General features: G+C 37.3%; 1 protein-coding gene across 5 annotated transcripts in view; it reads left to right on the top strand.

Annotated features, from left to right (window-relative positions):
* The window catches only part of SPATA6 (spermatogenesis associated 6), a 143,142-nt gene that overhangs the window by 18,080 nt on the left and 104,409 nt on the right, over positions 1–20,653 (top strand). For all 5 annotated transcript variants that reach the window (XM_045035804.1, XM_045035803.1, XR_006584261.1 and 2 more), the window contains exons 2-3: positions 1,502–1,639; positions 2,880–2,928. In XM_045035804.1, coding sequence (XP_044891739.1) covers positions 1,502–1,639; positions 2,880–2,928 — 187 coding nt within the window. The remainder of the gene's footprint in view (positions 1–1,501; positions 1,640–2,879; positions 2,929–20,653) is intronic.

The following is a 20,653-nucleotide window of genomic DNA, read 5'->3' as shown; positions in this document are numbered from 1 at the left end:
TCAGTAGGGAATATATCAAAACGGAAATTGGAAAATAGAATAAGAGGGAGATGGAGTATAAATATCTGGCATGGAAAATAATCTTAACTGCTACATACAAAGAGACCTGAAGTCTTGGTCATTTATTCAATGCAGTAATTTGTGTTGAGATGACAGATGTAGTGATTTTCAGCCTAACAATAACTATAGCTGGTATTGGTTGAATGCTCTGTTAGGCACTTTTCTAAGCACTTTTGAAAGCACTTTTGTATTGATTGATTTTCTGTGTCACTTTAAGTAAGTAAATCACCTATACTTTCTTGGGGCTCTGTGGTTATTGTATGTAAGAAATCTGAAGCTATTTGATAATCTCGGAGCTTCTTAATACTGAAAGTCTGTGTTTTGGATACATTGATGAGAAAATAAAATTTCTATCCTCAGGGAATTTATAATTAAATAAAAGAGGTGAGTTGTACCTATTTAATTAAAATGCAGGGAGATAATAATTAGGCCTTAAGAGAACTACAAAATGCTATGAGAATCTAAAACGTATTTATTTGAATATGGTAAATTCATAATAAATGTTTGAATTAGATTGAATTGAATAATGGTAGCTGGTGAGTCCAGAGTTTTGTGTAGGAGACGCAGTTGATGTAAACCTTGGAAGGTGGTGAGTATAAATGAGGCAGAGATGGAATGGAGTAGTAAGGAGTAGTAATCCAGATAATGGAAGAATGTAAGGTAGGACAGTAATGTGTATGTTTAGAGAACAATAAAAATATACTTTGATTGTATTATTGGGGGATGTTGAGTAATGTTACTATGTGGGTGGGTTGGATTCAAATCTTAGCCTTTAATATTTCTTTAAGGGTGTGGTTGATCACTGACAGTGAAATATGACTGGGACTGGGGAATCTGTGCTGTGGACTTTTTAGAAACACCATATTTTGTGCCTATACTTTGTGTCAATCATGAGGATAATGAAGTGCAATTTCATGTTTAAAAAATGTATCATTGGACTAGAAATTTATAATTCACTAGCTTTGAAAGTCCGTCATATTGCGTTTGATGAGGGTGTATATGGGCTGCTATTTAGGGTTATACAGGTCATATTTGTGGTTTTTATTGCTATTGTTTTTGTCCTCTAGGATAGTGCTTTGTTTCTGCTGAGTCTTAATCCTTTGTGATTAAATGATGCTGAATAAGTTTATGTCAGCATTCAGCATAAAGTGGGTGCCTAAGGCTGACTGTTTAAAACTGTTAGTATCTGTCCCAAGAGCCAGTACACAGAGCTTCAAATGTGGAACAAATAACCAAATGGAGAATCATAGATTTCTCAGAGGGATGGAAGTTATAAAGGCATTTCATTTAACTCTGTAAACACGAGAATCTCTTTTAATTTGTGCGTCTTTTTATTGGCTTAGCAGACTAGTGTTTTTATGTAATGCCATGTAAGTTATTTCAGTAGGATAGTTCAGGGAATTCATAAAGCATTTACATCTCTCTATCGAATTTTGTTCAGGTAACTTGCCCAGGAGTGGTGCTGAAAGACAAGGAGGACATCTATCTTAGCATCTGTGTGTTTGGCCAATACAAAAAGACACAATGTGTCCCAGCCAATTTTCCACTGGTCTTCAATGCCAGAATGGTGTTTGAAAAGGTGAGTTCAAGTGACAGATCAAAATATTAACAAATAATCAGTGTACTTCCAAATTTTTAATTAAAGCCCTAAAGACAAATTACTACTGACTATATATACTTTGATTTCATTGAAAAGGAGATTTGTAACTTAAATCTGGAAGCTTGAAAAGAAATATTCATTGTATTATTCATGAAATGAGTTGCCTCATTTTCATAATGGATCAGTTTATTTCTAAAATTGTGTTAGTGGGCTCTATGTAAAATAGAGCATCTTGAATATTAAATAATAATTTTCACAACAAAGAGAAAGAGGAGACATTAATAGGTAAAAATAGATTTTATTTTACTTTTGGCTATCTTCTGGTACTTCTTTCTGTGAGTTTCTTTTCTGTTTTTCCCTAAAACTGCTGCTTTTGGTTATTACCAATCATATTCTTCACTTTATTTCCTTCTTTCCTTCTCTACTTTCCTCCTTCCTTCCTTCTCCTCCCCTTCCTTCTTTCCCTGTCCTCCCCTTCCTTCCTTCCTTCCTTCCTTGTCCTTCTCCTTTCCCTTTTCCTTTTCCTTTTCCTTTTCTGATAATTACCCACTTCCTGCTCTGTTTCATGTACTATTCTAGGCACTGGGTAAACAAGACAAACAGCCTCCCCACCTGGAGCTTTCCCTGTAATAGGAGAAACCGACAATAGTGAAGTAAACACAGGAATAGAATAATTTTAGATAGTGATAAGTGTCATGAAAAGAATAAAGGGAGAGTGAGGGAACAGAGAGGAACTGAGGGATTCAGGGGATTATCTGTTTTAAAGGGTGGTCAGAGAAGATGATAACATTTAAGCTGAATTGAATTATGAGACAGTTATCAGTTATTTGAAGGTCTAGTGGAAAAGCGTTCTAAGCAGAGGAATAGCAAATATAAAGACTTCTTGCTGGGAATAAGCTTGATGAGTTGGAGGGGCACCAAGAAGGCCAGTATGACCATGGTGACCAACAGGGGAGGAGTTGAGATGAAGAAGCAGCCCTGGTGAAGTTGGAGAGGGAGAGCCAGCCAGCCATAATTTGTGTTTGTTTGATTGTCAGAGCTTCCATAGTGATCGTGGGAAGCAGAGAGGAAGTGACAGTTCTCAATAATGTCCAAAGTTTCTATGGATGAGAAAGGAATATTTTGGGAAGGAGAGGGGAATTACAAAGACTATTTTATGTGTATGTTCCTTTCACTTCCTCTTCTCCACCCTGCTTCCCTCTGTGTTCTCCCACTGTAGGTGTTCCCTGAAGCAGTAGACCCTGGAGATGTGGTTGCACAGCTTGAATGTAAGTTTGTAACTTTTAATTCCTGTTTCTAGGACATTTTAGAATTCTGCTTAATCCTGGGTTAGATAAAAGTTAAAAAAAGAGTCCATGAAGGATTTTAGAAATCTTGAGTTGAGACTTCTAAAACACTTTTTAAATGTTTGTCAGAATATACCTGGAAATAATAAAATGTACACGTGCTGCAGAGTGACTAGGAATTTTTCCTTTTTCTATGTTAAGTGTGTGGAAATCAAAGAGACTTACTTGAACTTTATATTGATTTAGATGATATGAAGTGTTTTTGATGTAAAGATAGTGATTCACATTGTGTGGGGCTTTGCCCTGCAAACAAGCATATGCCTGTAACCTCAATGTATTACAAATTCATAGAGTAAATAATAGAAGATTGAAGTAATGGTAGCTTGAAGTATATATGACTTGTGTTTTATATTGCATCCAATATGTTAATAAATTATTTGAAGTGACATTTTCAAGGCTGTGGATAATAGTAAATTCCTCAAAGTGTTAGGATTCAACTATAAAAAGATACAACTATTTTTGAGAGCAGCAATGCATGTATACATACTTGGGAATAAGTTATTCAAGCTCTGGGTATGAAATGAAAAGCTCTGTTATTTATCCTTGTAATTAGAGATCTGGGATCACCAGTTTAGTCTAACATGGAACTGTGGATCAAAACACTGACAAAATTGGGCATCATCAGTGTCACCTGTTCTTCCCCCCTTCATCCATTGGGATGTTAGCTGTGTAGAAACATGGAACCTGGCACCATGCTGGAATCTAGGCATATGGGGAGGAATAGGGCCAGCTTATTGTCTTATCTTCATGAAACTTACAGTTTAATAATTATTCTCCAGAGAACTCTTTATGGCCAATGTTAACATCTTATTTATTTTTTTTATAGATGTTCTAGTTCTTGATATTCTTTCACTGTGGCAGATTAGCTAGGTGGCAATTTGGTGCCAGTGGGTAAATGCCTTTTTAATATTTCTTGAACATCTTCTTCAGTATCTGGGCAATTGTGTTGTGTATCCTAGAAAATATAAACTCTAGTATTATCTAGTACCATGTGCATATTGTTATACATAAATATGAGGTAGTAATTTCATCATTCTGAAATTGTCTAGTAATTTCAACATTCTGAAATTGTCTTGTTAAAAACATAATCCTTTCTTTCTATTTGATTTGAAATTTTGGGTCTATAAGAGTACTTATTGGTTTTTATTATTTGGAAACTTTCTTGCCTTGCTTTTCCTGATTTGGTTTTTCTCTTAGGTCCCTTTGTACCTTACTGATTCCACTTTTTGGTATCTTTCTCAAACTCATCTTTCTCTTCTCTGTCTTTAAGTATTATTATTCCACTGGCTTTACCTCTCTGATCTCTTAATTTATTTATTTTCTACTTTCTCCTTATATTCTACTCACCTAAGACATGGCTTCATGTATTTCCTATATTCTGATGACTTCCACCTGAGTCTATCTCTGACCTCCCTTGTGAGCTGTGGCCCCCTTTTTCTTTTACTTTTTTTTGTGTTAGTTTCTCTCAATGCCCAATAACCTTATTAATATGAAAAATTAAAAACATACTAAATGAGCAGTTATTTTTGCTTCCCTTCCCTTATGTTCATCTGTTTTCTATCTTAAATTCCACATATGAGTGAAATCGTATGTTATTTGTCTTTCTCTGACTGACTTATTTTGCTTAGCGTAATACACTCTAGTTCCAACTACGTGGTTGCAAATGGCAAGATTTCATTCTTTTTGTTTATATATATATAAACACCACATCATCCTTATCCATTCATCAGTTGATGGACATTTGGGCTCTTTCCGTACTTTGGCTATTGTCAATGGTGCTGCTATGAACATTGGGGTGCATGTGCCCTTCAAATCAGCACTCGTGTAGCCTTTGGATAAATACCTAGTAGTGAAATTCTACTAGGGGTAGAATCGCAAGGTAATTCTATTTTTAATTTTTGAGGGAACTTCCATAGCCTCTGTTTTCCAGAGTGGCTGCACCAGTTTGCATTCCCACCAGCAGTGCAAAAGTGTTCCTCTTTAAAAAAATTTTTTTTAAATGTTATTTGTATTTGAGAGAGAGAAGAGACAGTGTGTGAGTGGGGGAGGGGCAGAGAGCGATGGAGACAGAATCTGAAGCAGGCTCTAGACTCTGAGCTGTCAGAACAGAGCCTGACACAGGGCTCGAACTCCTGAGCCAAAGTCAGACACTTACCTGACTGTCACCCATGTGCCCCAAAAGGGCTCTTCTTTCTCTGCATCCTCGCCAACATCTCTTGTTGCCTGAGTTGTTAATTTTAGCCAATGTGACAGGTGTGAGGTGATATCTCATTGTGGTTTTGATTTGTGTTTCCCTGATGATTAATGGTAGCATTTTTCCATGTGTCTGTTAACCATCTATCTGGGTGTCTTCTTTGGAAAAGTGTCCATTCATGTCTTTTGCCTATTTCTTCACTGGATTGTTTTTTTTGGGTGTTGAATTTGATACGTTCTTTATAGATTTTGGATACTAACCTTTTATCTGATGTGTCATTTGCAAATATCTTCTCCCATTCCATGAGTTGCCTTGTAGTTTTGTTGATTGTTTCTTTTGCTGTGCAGAAGCAAGGTCCCAATACTTCATTTTTGCTTTTGTTTTCCTTGCTTCCAGAGACATGTTGAGTAAGAAGTTGCTGCGACCAAGGTCATAGAGGTTGTTGCCAGTTTTCTCCTCTAGGATTTTGATGGTTTCCTGTCTTACATTTAGGTCTTTCATCCATTTTGAGTTTATTTTTGTGTATTGTATAAGAAAGTGCATCCAGATTAATTCTTCTGCATGTCGCTGTCCAGTTTTCCCAGTACCACTTGCTGAAGAGAGTGTTCCATTGAATATTCTTTCCTGCTTTGTCAAAGATTAGTTGGCCATATGTTTGTGGGTCCATTTCTGGGTTTTCTATTCTGTTCCATTGATCCATTTGTCTATTCTTGTGCCAGTACCATACTGTCTTGATGATTACAGCTTTGTAATACGGCTTGAAGCCCAGAATTGTGATGCTTCCAGCTTTGGTTTTCTTTTTCAAGATTGCTTTGGCTATTCAGGGTCTTTGCTGGTTCGATACAAATTTTAGGATTGTTTGTTCTAGCTCTGTGAAGAATGCTGGTGTTATTTTGAGAGAGATTGCATCGAATATGTGGATTGCTTTGGGTAGTATAGATATTTTAATAATATTGTTCTTCCAATCCATGAGCATGGGAATGTTTTTCCATTTTTTTGTGTCTTCTTCAATTTCTTTCATAAGCTCTATAGTTTTCAGTGTATAGATTTTTCACCTCTTTGGTTAGATTTATACCTAGGTGTTTTATGGTTTTTGGTCCAATTGTAAATGGGATCAATTCCTTGATTTCTCTTTCTGCTGCTTCATTATTGGTGTATAGAAATGCAATCGATTTCTGTAAATTCTGCAAATTATGAAAATTAATTAATTAGTTTTCAGGAATAGAATTCAGTGATTCATCACTTACATATAACCACCCAGTGCTCATCCCAACCAGTGTCTTCCTTAATGTTCCTCACCCCTTTAACCTCTAACACCTCCCAACACCCCAACAGCGACCCTCATTAATGGTTCTCTGTATTTAAGAGTCTTTTATGGTGTGTCTCCCTCTCTACTTTTATATTATTTTTGTTTCCCTGAACATTGATTTTATAGCCTGCTACTTTGCTGAATTCATGTATCAGTCATAGGAGGATTTTGGTGGAGTGTTTTGGGTTTTCCACATAGAGTATCATGTAGTCTGTGAAGAGTGAGAAGTTTTACTTCCTCCTTGCTCTTTGTGATGCCTTTTATTTCTTTGTGTTGTCTGATTGCAGAGGCCAGGACTTCCAACATTATGTTGAATAACAATGGTGAGAGTGGACATCCTTGTCGTGTTCCTTACCTTAGGGGGAAATCTCTCAGTTTTTCCCTATTGAGGATATTATTAGCAGTGGTGCTTTCATATATGACCTTTATGATTTTGAGGTAATGATCCTCTATTCCTATTTTTTTGAAGGTTTTTATCAAGAAAGGATGCTGTATTTTGTCATATGCATTTTTAGCATCTATTATTGAGACAATCTTGTGATTCTTATCCTTTCTTTTATTAATGTTATGTATCACATTGATTGATTTGTGGATATTGAACCAGCCCTGCATCCTAGGAATAAATCCCACATGATCATGGTGAATAATTCTTTTAATGAATTGCTAGATCTGGTTTGCTAATATCTTATTGAGAATTTTTACATCCATGTTCATGAGGGAAATTGGTCTGTAGTTTTCCTTTTTAGTGAGGTCTTTGTCTGGTTCTGGAGTCAAAGTAATGTTGGCCTCGTAGAATGAGTTTGGAAGTTTTCTTTCCATTTCTATTTTTTGAAACAGTTTCAAAGAATAGGTGTTAACTCCTCTTTAAATGTTTGGTAGAATTCCCCTGGAAAGCCACCTGGCCCTGGACTCTTGTTTGTCGGGAGATTTTTGATTGCTGATTCAATTTCTTTACTGGTTATGGGTCTGTTCAAATTTTCTATTTCTTCCTGTTTCAGTTTTGGTAGTGAACTAGGAATGGTATGTTTCTCGGAATCTATCCATTTCTTCCAGATTTCCCAATTTGTTGACATGTAATTGCTCATAATATTCTCTTACTATTGTTTGTATTTCTGTGGTGTTGGTTGTGATCTCTCCTCTTTCATTTGTGATTTTATTTATTTGGGTCCTTTTTTTTTGATCAGTCTGGCTAGGAATTTATCAATTTTTTTAATTCTTTCAAAGAACCAGCTCCTGGTTTCATTGATCTGTTCTGTTTTGGGTTTTGTTGTTGTTGTTGTTGTTTTTTTTGATTTTGATATCATTGATATCTGCTCTAATCTTTATTATTTCCCTTCTTCTGTTGGTTTTGGGCTTTATTTGCTGTTCTTTTCCCAGCTCTTTTAGGTGTAAGGTTAGGTTGTGTATTTGAGACCTTTCTTCTTTTTTTTAGGAGGGCCTGGATTGCTGTATACTTCACTCTTATGACCACCTTTGCTGCATCCCAAAGGTTTTGGATTGTCGTATTTTCATTTTCATTGGCTTCCATAAACTTTTTAATTTTTTTTTTCAACGTTTATTTATTTTTGGGACAGAGAGAGACAGAGCATCAACGGGGGAGGGGCAGAGAGAGAGGGAGACACAGAATCGGAAACAGGCTCCAGGCTCTGAGCCATCAGCCCAGAGCCTGACGCGGGGCTCGAACTCACGGACCGCGAGATCGTGACCTGGCTGAAGTCGGACGCTTAACCGACTGTGCCACCCAGGCGCCCCTTCCATGAACTTTTTAATTTCTTCTTTAATTTATTGGTTAACCCATTCATTCTATAGTAGGATATTCTTTAATCTCCAAGTATTCATGGTTTTTCCAAATTTTTTCTCGTCGTTGATTTCGAGTTTCATAGCATTGTGGTCTGAAAATATGCACAGTATGATCTCAGTCTTTTTCTACTTGTTGAGGGCTGATTTGTGACCCAGTTTGTGATCCCTTCTGGAGAATGTTCCATGTGCACTTGAGAAGAAGTGTATTCTGATGCTTTAGGATGAAATGTTCTGAATATATCTGTTAAGTACATCTGGTCCATTGTGTCATTCAGAGCCATTGTTTCCTTGTTGATTTTCTGCTTAGATTATCTGTCCATTGCTGTAAGTGGGGTGTTGAAGTCCTCTAGTATTATGGTATTATTATCAATGAGTTTCTTTATGTTTGTGATTAATTGATTTATATTTTTGGGTTATTCCACGTTGGGGGCATAAATATTTATAATTGTTAGACCTTGGTGGATAGACCCTTTAGTTAAGATATAATGCCCTTCTTCATCTCTTGTAGTCTTCATTTTTAAATCTAGTTGTCTGATATAAGTATGGCTATACCACTTTCCTTTTGACCTTTTGGAATGTCAAAGACTTTTTGGTCTTTTGAAAAGACCATGAATACTGTGTTGTTAGATGGTTCTCCATCCATTTACTTTCAATCTGAAGGTGACTGTAGGTCTAAAATGAGTCTCTTGTAAGCAGCATATAGATGGGTCTTGTTTTCTTATCCATTCTGATACCCCGTGTCTTTTGGTTGGAATGTTTAGTCCTTTGAAATTTAGAGTGAGTACTATAAGATATGAATTTAGCACCATTGTGTTGCCTGTAGAGTTGGTGTTTCTGGTGATGTTCTCTGGTTCTTTCTAGTCTTTGTTGCTTTGGTCTTTTTTGTTTTGTTTTGTCTTTTCTCCATTCAAAGGGTCCCCCTTAAAATTTCTTGCAGAGCTGATTCAGTGGTCATGAATTCCCAGTTTTTGGTTTTCTAGGAAACTCTTTATCTCTCCTTCTATTTTGAATAACAGACAGCCTTGCTGGATAAAGAATTCTTGGCCACATATTTTTTTCTGATTCAGCACATCGAATATATCCTGGCGCTCCTTTCTGGACTGCCAAGTTTCTGTGGATAGGTCTGCTGCGAACCCGATCTGTTTAACTTACAGGTTAAGAACTTTTTTTTTCCTTGATGCTTTCATAATTCTTTCCTTATCTGTGTAGTTGTGAATTCGACTATGAAAATGCCTTGGTGATCGTTGCTTTTTGTTGAATTTAATGGGAGATCTGTGTGCTTCTTGGATTTTGATGTCTGTGTCCTTCCCCAGATTAGGAAAGTTTTCCACTATAATTTGCTCACATAAACCTTCTGCCCCTTTTTCTCTTTCTTCATCTTCTGGGATTCTCATGATTTGGATGTTATTTCTTTTTAATAAGTCACTAAGTTCTCTAAGTCTTGTACTCTTTGCCTTTGTTTCCCTATTTTTTTTTCTACTTCATTATGCTCCATAATTTTATCTTCTAAATTGCTGTTTCGCTGCTCTGCCTCATCCATCCTTGCTGTTGTGGCATTTATTTGAGATTGCATCTTTATAGCATTTTTAATTTCATCCTGATTAGATTTTATTTCTTTTATCTCCACAGGAAGGGATTCTATGCTTTTTTCAACCCCAGCTAGTATTCTTATTATTGTGGTTCTAAATTCCAGTTCAGACATCTTGCTTGATTAAGCCTCTGGTTATAATTTCTTCCTCTTCTTTTGGAGTGAATTCCTTTGTTTTTCATTTTGGAGGAAGAAAAAAATTAATAAATTAAAAACAAAACACAAATTCAAATAAAGGAAGCTATATCCTAGATTTATTTTGGTCTGCTTGTGTAAAGAAGCTGGATAGAATGGAGAAAATAGGGAAACAAAAGAACAAAAAGGTAAAAAAGTTTAAAACTTAAAAAAACTTATATATTAGAAAAAATGAATAAGGAAAATGAAATAGAATAAAAATCAAAACAAAAAATAATGTGAAAAAATAATAAAAATAGAAATAAATTTTTCTCTTTCTGTATCCAAGAATAAGGAAGAAAATAAAGAAAAAAAAGAAAAAAAAACAATTTAAGCAAAAACAGAAGCAAAGATAATGAACAAATAAATGAACCAGCAAACAGAATGAAACCTTAATGAAGTTAAGTTTCCCCTAGAACTGAAACTATGATTCCTTCTATAGTCCGTACACCAAGCAGGTGGAGTGTCTTGTGCTGGTCTTGTAGGGGATGTGCTTGGAGGGCGCAGTTGGGTGGGGTTTGGTGTAACGGCTCCATTCTCCACTAGGCGGTTCTGCTTAGCTTACTGGGGTAGATAAGTATGGCGTGCATGTAAGCTTGCATGTGTGCGGAGGGTGGAAATGGCTTCACCCAATTCCCTAGTCTCTGGCACAGAAACTTCATGCTCTCACTGCCCCATGATCAAGCACCCCTCCTTTGTGTCAGGCCTCCATCCACTCCCTGCCTCTACCCTGCCTGTGTCTGAGCTGTCTGCCTGCCAGGTGGCACCTCTCTCCAGTTTTATCTCAGATGGGGTTGTTTCAAAACCCCTCACTTCAGAGACCCTCATGGCTTGGGCCCATGCTGACTCTCTGGGGGAGGGTCTCACTGAGCAATGGCTGGTGCTGGCTTACTCCAGAAAATGTTCATGGGGTCTTGCAGTGGCAGAGGTTCAGAGATTATGGCAAATCACACATAGCCGGCATCAAGTTTCACTGCACTCTTGTGTCTTTGTCCCAATACCAGCAAATGTGGTTGCTCTCCAGGGTCTGCTGGGGCCTTTGCTTTTTGGGAGGCTGTATGGCCTCTACCAAATGCACTCCAAGCTGGTGAACTGCTTCTCACCATGTGGCCCATGGACCCCTCAGAACCCACTACCTGCTCCTGGGGATTCACCCTACTTCCTCACCAGATCACCACCAGGCACTGAGCTCTGCAACTTCAGACTCTGTGCTCTACTCTTTATAGAATCCAGGTGGTATTGAAACCCACTCCTTTCTTCCTGTCAATGATTTTGGGGAACAGATTTCTTGTTCGGTTCCCTGCATATGTTTTCACTCTTTTTCTCTCTTTCTCTCCAGCTACTTTCAGGGGAGTGCTTTTCTTGCACTATCCCAGAGTGCTGCTCTCTCCCCCTTTCTCTTTCTCTGTCCTCTCTCCACAGGAACAGCTCCCTGTAGTCCATGGCTTTTCTTTCCCCCGGTTCACCTCTCTGCACTGCGTACCTGCCGAGTTCCATTGCTCAACTTATGCAGATTGTTGTGTTAATCCTTAGATCAATTTCTAGGTGTTCAAAATGGTTTGGTGCTGATCTGGCTGCGCTTCAGGGATGAGACAGGTTCAGGGTCTCCATGCTGCTCCACCATCTTAACTCCTTTCCCTGATCTGGTAACTTTAATTCCCACTCCCCCCCCCCCCCCCTCAGCTGGCACTGAAGCTTCATGCAGTAGAGGGCCCTGGAGTAAAGTACAGAGGAAAATGGTTTTGCTTCCAGGTGCTGGTGTGCTTGTTTATCTTGTGCTGAGTTGGCTTTTTCCAGCACCAGACTCCTGAGGCCCTTGAAACTTCCCTGGTGCTCTAGTGTTACAGTACAGGGTGGCTGTCAGCAGCTTCCTCTAGCTGTCCCTGTTTGTAATGTGTATTGTTTGTCATTTTGTATTGAAGTGCCTCTGGTTAAACACCTCTGTGAATAACCTCCCTGGCACCCTAGTTGAATGATTTCTGGCAAGTTCCTTAGGTAGATTCCTAGTAAGTGAGCAACTTTTCTTCTTTCAGTGAGCAAAGGCTGTTTGTTCTCTAACAAGTTCTGGATCACAGCACTGGAGAGGAGAGCTTGGGGAGAAAGAACCCTTCATTGGGTCCTCTGAGCCTCAGGAATAATGACTGTTTCTTTTATCTGTCATTCCTATGTTCTTTTTTTAAAAATATTTTAAATATTTTCATTTTATTTTTGAGAGAGAGAGAGAGAGACAGTTTGAGCAGAGAGGGAGGGGAGGGGCAGAGAGAGAGGGGAGGGGCAGAGAGAGAGAGAGAGAGACGGAGACACAGAATCTGAAATAGGCTCCAGGCTCTGAGCTGTCAGCACAGGTCATGACCTGAGCCAAAGTTGGACGCTTAACCAACAGAGCCACCCAGGCGCTCTATTCCTAAGTTCTTTTAAGTTCTCTTTACATCTTTATAGCTAGATAATCCCTCATTATTTTAATTTCCATTATAGTTAATAGTTCTTTATATTAATTATCCTTGTGTGGTTTCTCTCTCATAATTGGACCCATATTGCTATATTTATTTTGAAGCTCTGTTTTAATTGTTTGTACATTCATAATCATTATATCTTTTTGAATCTTCACCTCATTTATGGTAGTAAAATTCATGGTAGCAAAATTACAGTAGCTTCAGGCCTCATATCTTCCTATGATATTCTTAAGAATAGGAGGTCTGTGTTCCGTAATTTTCATCAAGTTTTGAGATTTATTCTAATGACAGTTGGGTGGGGAAATACAATATGCTGTTTACTTAACTCACACATGTACTTTGGTTCAAGTGGTACATGTGTAACCTTTCTAAAAGCCACATAGGTCTCTAATGGAAGGGGAAAGGAGGGGAAAGCTGTAGAGACTTCTCATAGGTGTCCTTACAGTGAGCCTCCACAGTGCCAAGCCTTTAAACTTAAACACAGAATGATGGTAGAAATGGTAGAAACAGATCCTTTAAATAAGATATAAAATTGAATCCATAGAAGTAAAGTAGACTTTTTGTCAATGGAAGCAAAGAGAAGAACTTCAAGTAATGAATTGAATTGAAACAATTGAAACAATTGTGGACTGTTCCAGAATTTCCACTTACCAGTAGTATTCTACTTTTGGGATTGTGAGTCACATATATCATTTTCCATTGTGTAACATATAAAACTAACATGTACTTGTTTGTCTAAAATCCAATATTTGTTAATTAAGATTATGTCATCTAAGAGCAAATTGAGCATGGTCAAAATGCCCAGGGAGATCCAAGGACCCCCTTAACTGGACAGTCTGATAAATGGCCAGATCCATGAGTAACTCAGTTAAGATGCTTAGAACAGTTTTGGGCACACACTAAACACTTAAAATGTCCCTTGTTTATTATTGTTGATGGTGTGTTGTTATCATTACTAGTGTTATTACTAGGGAATTTGCCAATTCCATTTCACACCGTATCTGCATTTCTAAGGAAACACCAGAGGTCCAGAATCACCTATGGTCTAGGGAAATATATGATATATAAAATGACATTAAGTGTCAATGGTATTAAAAGCCATAATAAGGTAATTTTATATTCATAGAGAAGGCGTTCTCTTTAGGGAAACTATTCTAATTCTGGAATTTACCAGAATTAACTGATTGATGGCTGAAACTGTACCTTCGCAACCATTTTTAGGCAAGAAATGACTGAAAAATTTTCTACTTCATAGACTTCTTTATTGAAACTATGGATTTTCATCCTTTCTCAGTGAAGTTTTACAGATTCTCTTCTACACGCACGAGCGCACACACACACACACACACACACACACACACAGAGTATATCCTGTCTGAAAAGATCCTCTTACATATAAACATATTGCTTGCTCCCTCACTTCTTTCCAGTCACTGCTGAAATTTATCATCATAATAAGAGGCCTTTTCGGGGCGCCTGGGTGGCTCAGTCGGTTAAGCGGCCGACTTCGGCTCAGGTCATGATCTCACGGTCTGTGAGTTCGAGCCCCGCGTCGGGCTCTGTGCTAACAGCTCAGAGCCTGGAGCCTGTTTCAGATTCTGTGTCTCCCTCTCTCTGACCCTCCCCCCGTTCATGCTCTGTCTCTGTCTCAAAAATAAATAAACGTTAAAAAAAAAAGAGGCCTTTTCTTACCAAAGTATCTAAAATAGCACCTTTTGCTATGTACCTATCCCATTATCTTTAGAGTTATTATATACCCAGGATATTTTGAGTAAAAGAATATGCTTTTAATAGTTCCACCAAGACAACAGGTATTTGAATAGGGCAAATAGGAATGAATGGTCCTCCTGTTTTTCTTTCTAGCACTGATATATTATTTCTTTTTTCTTTTTTCTTTCAACAGAGTGGCAGTTTCATAAGAGTAGAGATTTTTTTTTCTGTTTTGTTTACCGCCATGTCTCTGATGCATATGGCAATACCTGGCACATACTAGGTATCTGATAGTTGGGAGTTAATAAAATATCATAATGCATTATATAACTGCCTCGTTACTATTTTTATGACTGTTGGAACTATCCAATTGAGAGATAGCTATTTGTAGTGTTATAATCCTTTGGTTAGGAAATGTATTTTGTATTTAAAAATTTATAATTAATACCTTCTCTGACCTCATTCCCTTCAACACTTGGATACAGAACAGATACGATTTTTATTTATATTGTAGTGGATTAGTAGTTGTCCATATTGTTTTCTCTTGCCTGTAGAGAAACATTGCAGTTTCATTACAGCTCCTGCTTTTCAAGCTCCTGGGAATTAGTGCTTACCTGGTGTCTGGGGTATTGAAAATGCTTTCAGGTGAAGATTTAAAGGCTGAGAATATATCCTTCAAAGGCTATGAATGGGAGTGTCCCTGCCTCAATCCTCAAGGAGGCTTGTAAGACTCAGGATTCATATTTTAAATCCATAGTGACAAATGCCTTCCACCAGTTCATCTTTGTAGTTAGGGCAGGTAAATAGGCATTCAGAGGATATTATTATAGTAATTGTTCTTGCTGGTGCAGAGGCTAACAGCATTCTGGCACTCTCAAGGTATTTACTGTAGCCTTTGATTTGCTATATGTGAGTAGTATTTCTGCAGTGTTGCAGTGCTTTTACTTCGTAACTCACGCTAAAAGTGCGTGTGAAGATGAGAATTTTTATAGAGGAATGAGGAAATTTGTCTTTATTTAGTTACAAGATAAAGGGCATCTATGATTTGAGGTTAATTATGCTACATGTTTCAGTACATGTAATTACATTAACTTGCTGTTTGGTTTTTTAGCAGCATTACTTAACTTTCCCTTTAATAATTTAAGGTCTCTCTTCCTGAAGTATTTTTGCCAAAATATACTTTTTAAGTATAAAAGAATAGAAAATTGTTTATAGAAACTAGCAAGTAGTTTTTCTCAGTAAATGTTAATCTAGGTTCTTATGATAAAATATAAATCAAACAAACCCAGTTACTTTTTAGGCCATGTCTTTACAGCTGAGGAGTTGCAGTAACAGTGCCACCTGGATGGTTTATTTCATTATTTCACTTTGTGTGGCAGTTATTCATGGAGTCGATGGTAGATTCGCAAAGTATCTAGTATGTTGACATAAATCTTAGATTTGTTTTCTATTTAAACCCTTTGTTTTTAAACTTTATACTCCTTCCAAGATCATTTTTACTTCTGACACCGTTGATATCTTTAGGGAACCAATTGGAATTACTCTGTTAACAGCTGCATTTGTTTTCCTTTCTTCACTGGAAATGGTTCACAGAAATAATAACTGACCATGCTAAATACCCATGCGAGATTTTCATGAATGTATTATTGGCCATTTTCTGCTTACATGTTTGGCCCATTCCAGAATGATTCTGGCTAGTGTGGGGTACTTTTTTTTTTTTTTTTTTTACTTAGATGACAGAGTGATTCCTTCCTTGGCTGTTTTTTTTTTTTTTTAAAGTAGGCTTCACATGGAGCCCAATGTGGGGCTTGAACTCATGACCCTGAGATCAAGACCTGAGCTGAGATCAAGAATTGGACGCTTAACCAACTGAGCCACTCAGGCACCCCTTTCCTTGACTTTACTTTTAACCTTTTACTTTTCTTTGTGAAATGCTTTTTATTTTTAATTGTGTTATTTGAAAAGAAAGTGTAACTTCTTTTTTTTTCAAATTTGCAAATACTGAGTTTACACTGTCAAAACAAGGCAAGTTCTTTGAAATGGAAGGGGTATTATGCACATATAGCATATTATGCACATATGCAATTAATTTTATTGTTTGCTAGGACTTGCTCTCAGACAAGATGTATACGTGCATACATATACATGCATATATATACATATGTAAATACATGCATATATGTAACTATTAATGTGATATCTTTTTAAATTTGATTTTTACTTACATTGAAATTATTTTAATTGGTTATATAATTGTTATTTTTTTCTTTAATATTGGAATTACATATAGTCTACAAAACTTATTCCCAAAACAGTGATCCTGTAACATCCCTCTCTTCCATCATTTCTGACTCCCCAAGGAACTAGGTTATTTTTATTATTTTTTATTGTTTTTCTTTGTACTCACCTACATATCTCTAACATACTTATATTGCATTCGAAACATTTTGATTTTTTTCAGTTTTAGACATTATCTCTACTTTTCCTTATGGAATATGAGGATGTAAGTACTTTTCATATATTCTCTGCTTGCCCTGAAAACATATATATATGCCCTTTTTCTGTCTTTCTCTCCTCTTAATAGAGTTATACTCACAATTTTGTTTTGTATATTATGACCATGTAAAAAGTATTTTTAGCTGAATCATGTGGTGAATATATTATAGTTACTTTTCTTGGCAAGAATTCTGTTTTCACTTGAATTTAATATTTTCTTTACTTTGCTTAGTTTTGTAGTTTATTTTAGTTTTTGCTTAACTTAACCCAGTTCTTCCTCAGATATTTAAATCATTTTCTTAAAGTTTAATGTTACTTGTCTTTTTTTTTTTTGCCTAAATACCTAAAATATTTTTTCTTTATCCTTAAAGTCTAGTAGTTTTACTTAGAATATATCCTGAAGTTGTTTCTTATTCTTTTTTTTTTTTTCTTTTGAGAGAAAGAGGGCACAAGTGAGTGAGGGACAGAGAGAGAGAGAGAATGCCAGGAGGGGCAGAGAGAGGGAGAGAGGGAGAGAAAAGCAGGACTCTCCAGAAGCAGGGCTCATGTTTTTACCTGAAGTGGGGCTTGTGTTCATCCAAAGAGGGACGGACTCATGCTTACCCAAGGTGGGGCGCAAACTCACAAACTGAGATCATGACCTGAGCTGAAGTCAGATGCTTAACAACTGAGCCACCCAGACACTTGCTATTCTTAAGTACAGTGTGTGTTTCTTATTTGTAGTTTCTAATCCATTTTCATTCCTGTGAAGTTTCCTGAATAATGCTATTATTGTATGTTGGATATTTTTGTCTGTTTAGTATTTGTTATTTTCTCTCATTAAAAATATTTTTTGGTTTCGTTTTGATTAAAAAAAATCTCCTTTTATTTCTTTTAAGGTATTTTCTGTTGTTTTAGTTTAATCTTCATTTCTGAAATGACTTTCCCTATTTCTGCTTCTTTCCTGAGTTATACCATCTCACTTTTTTGTTTCTGATTTTGTTTTGATTTAGTTAGTTCTTCAATACCTTGTATTACTTTAAAATTTTTCAAGTAGTAGATTATAATTATGATCTGTTTTTGAAATATCTTTTTGGCTACTTTCATTGTAGGAATTTTTTTCTTTTCTCACTATTATTTTTTTATATAAGAACCTGGTGTACATCTGACCTTTAACCTTTTCTTTACTTATTCTTTAAAAAAAATTTTTTTTAAGTTTATTTTTGAGAGAGAGAGAGACAGAGACAGACCATGAGCAGGGGAGGGGTACAGAGAGGGAGGGAGACAGAGAATCCAAAGCAGGCTCCAGGCTCTGAGCTATTAGCTCAGAGCCTGACATGGGGCTTGAACCCACAAACAGTGAGATCATGACCTGAGCCAAAGTCTGATGGTTAACTGACTGAACCACCCAGGTGCCCCAACTCATTCTTTATTTTTTTTTTAAGTTTATTTATTTTGAGAGAGAGAGAGAGAGAGAGAGAGAGAGAGAGAGAGAGAGAGAGAGAGGAGGAAGGGCAGAGAGAGAGGGAGAGAGAGAATCTTAAGAAGGCTCTATCTGTCGGTGCAGGGCCTGACACTGGGCTGTAACTCACAAACTGAGATCATGACCTGAGCTGAAACCAAGAGTCAGATTCTTAATCAACTGAGCTACCCAGGCACCCCTCTTTGCTCATTATTAATTGAATTTAGTTTTTTCCTAAATGTTTAGAAGGAAGCATGATTGAAGAAAACTTTTTAGGCTCACTGAGCTTCCTTTTATAGTGTTTAGCATACGTATATGGTGGCTTGCCTTCTGGGATTTTCTGCCTTTGTTCCATTCTACTTTTTTCTGGTTTCTCTTTTCTATTTTTTAAAAATCCTGTTTAATTTGTATTCTCTTCTCTATAGTTTTTCCTGGTTTCTTGGGCTCTGTTCTGCCTGGGAACCCTGGATGGTCAGTTTCTATAGTTCTTACAGGTCACCAGACTACCACCTTTGGAACTTCACTTAAATCTTTTGAATTACCTGCTATTGGAATGGGCAGACCTTCTCCCAGTTTCAGCTGCCTTTCTCAAATTGACCTGTGCCTCCTAGTGAGTACTGTTGGCTGTTTTGGAGTTCTCTTCCCAGGTCATTCGATAGCCCCTTCATTCCTTCTGTTTCTTCCTGCGTGGATGCTGGTACCCATAGGTTTTGTGACTGTGAGTTGTTTGTCACCATATGTTTTATTTTGGGGTTTGTAGGGATATCTTATCCCCTTATTTTATTATAGATGTTGTCCATAGGTTTATGGTTTTGCTATTTAATTGCTATGTCTGTTTTTAAGGGGAGATCTGGGGAGATAAACTCTGCTGTTTCTACTTTTATTTTCTATTTTGTGATTTTGCTTGTCTTTCGTGTTAGAGGATGCCATCAAATTATTGGCCATCTGTTCATATTTAAAATTTTTTTAACGTTTATTTATTTTTGAGAGACAGAGAGAGTGTGTGTGTGTGTGTGTGTGTGTGCGCGCGGAGCAGGGGCAGATAGAGAGGGAGACACAGAATCTGAAACAGGCTCCAGGCTCCAAGCTATTAGCACAGAGCCCGACGTGGGACTTGAAGTCACGAACCGCGAGATCATGACCTGAGCTGAAGTCGGACACTTAACTGACTGAGCCACCCAGGTGCCCCCATCTGTTCATATTTAATAGCAGAACACTAAAATGCTTTTAGAAATTATGTGCCAGAGGTGCCTGGCACTACTAATTACTAAATCTATTGGGGATTCCTCTTGGATAGAAATTGTCAGTATGGACTTTTTTGTAAGGTGGTTTCTCTGGGCCATCTTACTGAAAAGCTTAGGATGTCAGCATCTTTTTATGTATTTTGACTTCGGCAGATCATATTCAGTAGAAAAATCAGTCCCATCTTTCTCCTAGAGGTTATAAACTTGGCTACTACTGATTTTAGAACCTTGTGGAAGAAGAAGCTGTGGTAAAGTATCAGTATGTAGCCCAGACTCTTAATCTCCCTGTTTTCATATAGTACCCCTGCTGTCAACCGTACCTACTATTTCCATTCCAAGGACAACAGTGACAAAGATGAAGATTACCATACCTCCTTCTTCTCCTCCTTTTCCCTCCCTTCTCAGCGGCCCCCGCCCCCACCCCCCTGCTTCTCCCTGTCCCACCTCCTCCAGAGAATGAACTTCCAACCACCTGCCTGGGTATGGGGAAATGCAGTTTCCTAGCAGTGTAAACTGGAGGGAGGATCTGGGGTTTGACTGCTTCTTAAATTTTCAACTGCTCTGGCTTTTAGCCCCATTGATTTCTGTCATTTGCAGAGGTAGCTGGCACTACCAATCACTAAATCTGTTAGGAATTCGAGTACAAAAGGGGTTGCTCCTAAGCTTTCCGGTCTATTGGCTTAAGAGCCTTTTTCCTGTTAACTAAGTTACCATTTCTGTTCAAATTTTTCCTCTCAGGTTTTGCCATTGGGAGTGTGTATGTGTGTGTGTGTGTGTGTGTGTGTGTTTAATTATTTGTTCTTTTAGTGAGAGTTCAGAAGGTGACCATAGCTAATGCGTATTTAACCTACCATTTAACTCAAGTATTTGTTTATACTCATTGAAATATATCAGTGTGAACACCTATGTAACTAAAGCCTAGGTCAAGAAATAGAACACCTTGCTAGAACTTCAGAAAGCCCCCCATACCCTCTTCTAATCACTGTTTCCTCTCTGTTCCACAAAAGAATTTCCCTTTTAATGTCTAATGTTGTAATTTAGCTTTGCCTATTTTTGAACACTAAATAAATGGAATCATACTGTGCAAAATCTTTTGTGCCTGACTTTTTTTTTCAGCATTTTGCTGGAGATATTTGCCTTGTGTTGTTGTGAGTAACTAATCCATTCATCCTTATTGCTGTGTAGTATTTCATTATGCAACTATACTCCAGTTTATTTATTCTGTTATTTATGGACAT

This window comes from Felis catus, chromosome C1 (genome assembly GCF_018350175.1).
Source record: "Felis catus isolate Fca126 chromosome C1, F.catus_Fca126_mat1.0, whole genome shotgun sequence".
NCBI lineage: Eukaryota > Metazoa > Chordata > Mammalia > Carnivora > Felidae > Felis > Felis catus.
The sequence above is the reverse complement of the archived record's forward strand: the minus strand, read 5'-3'. Positions and strand labels throughout refer to the sequence as shown.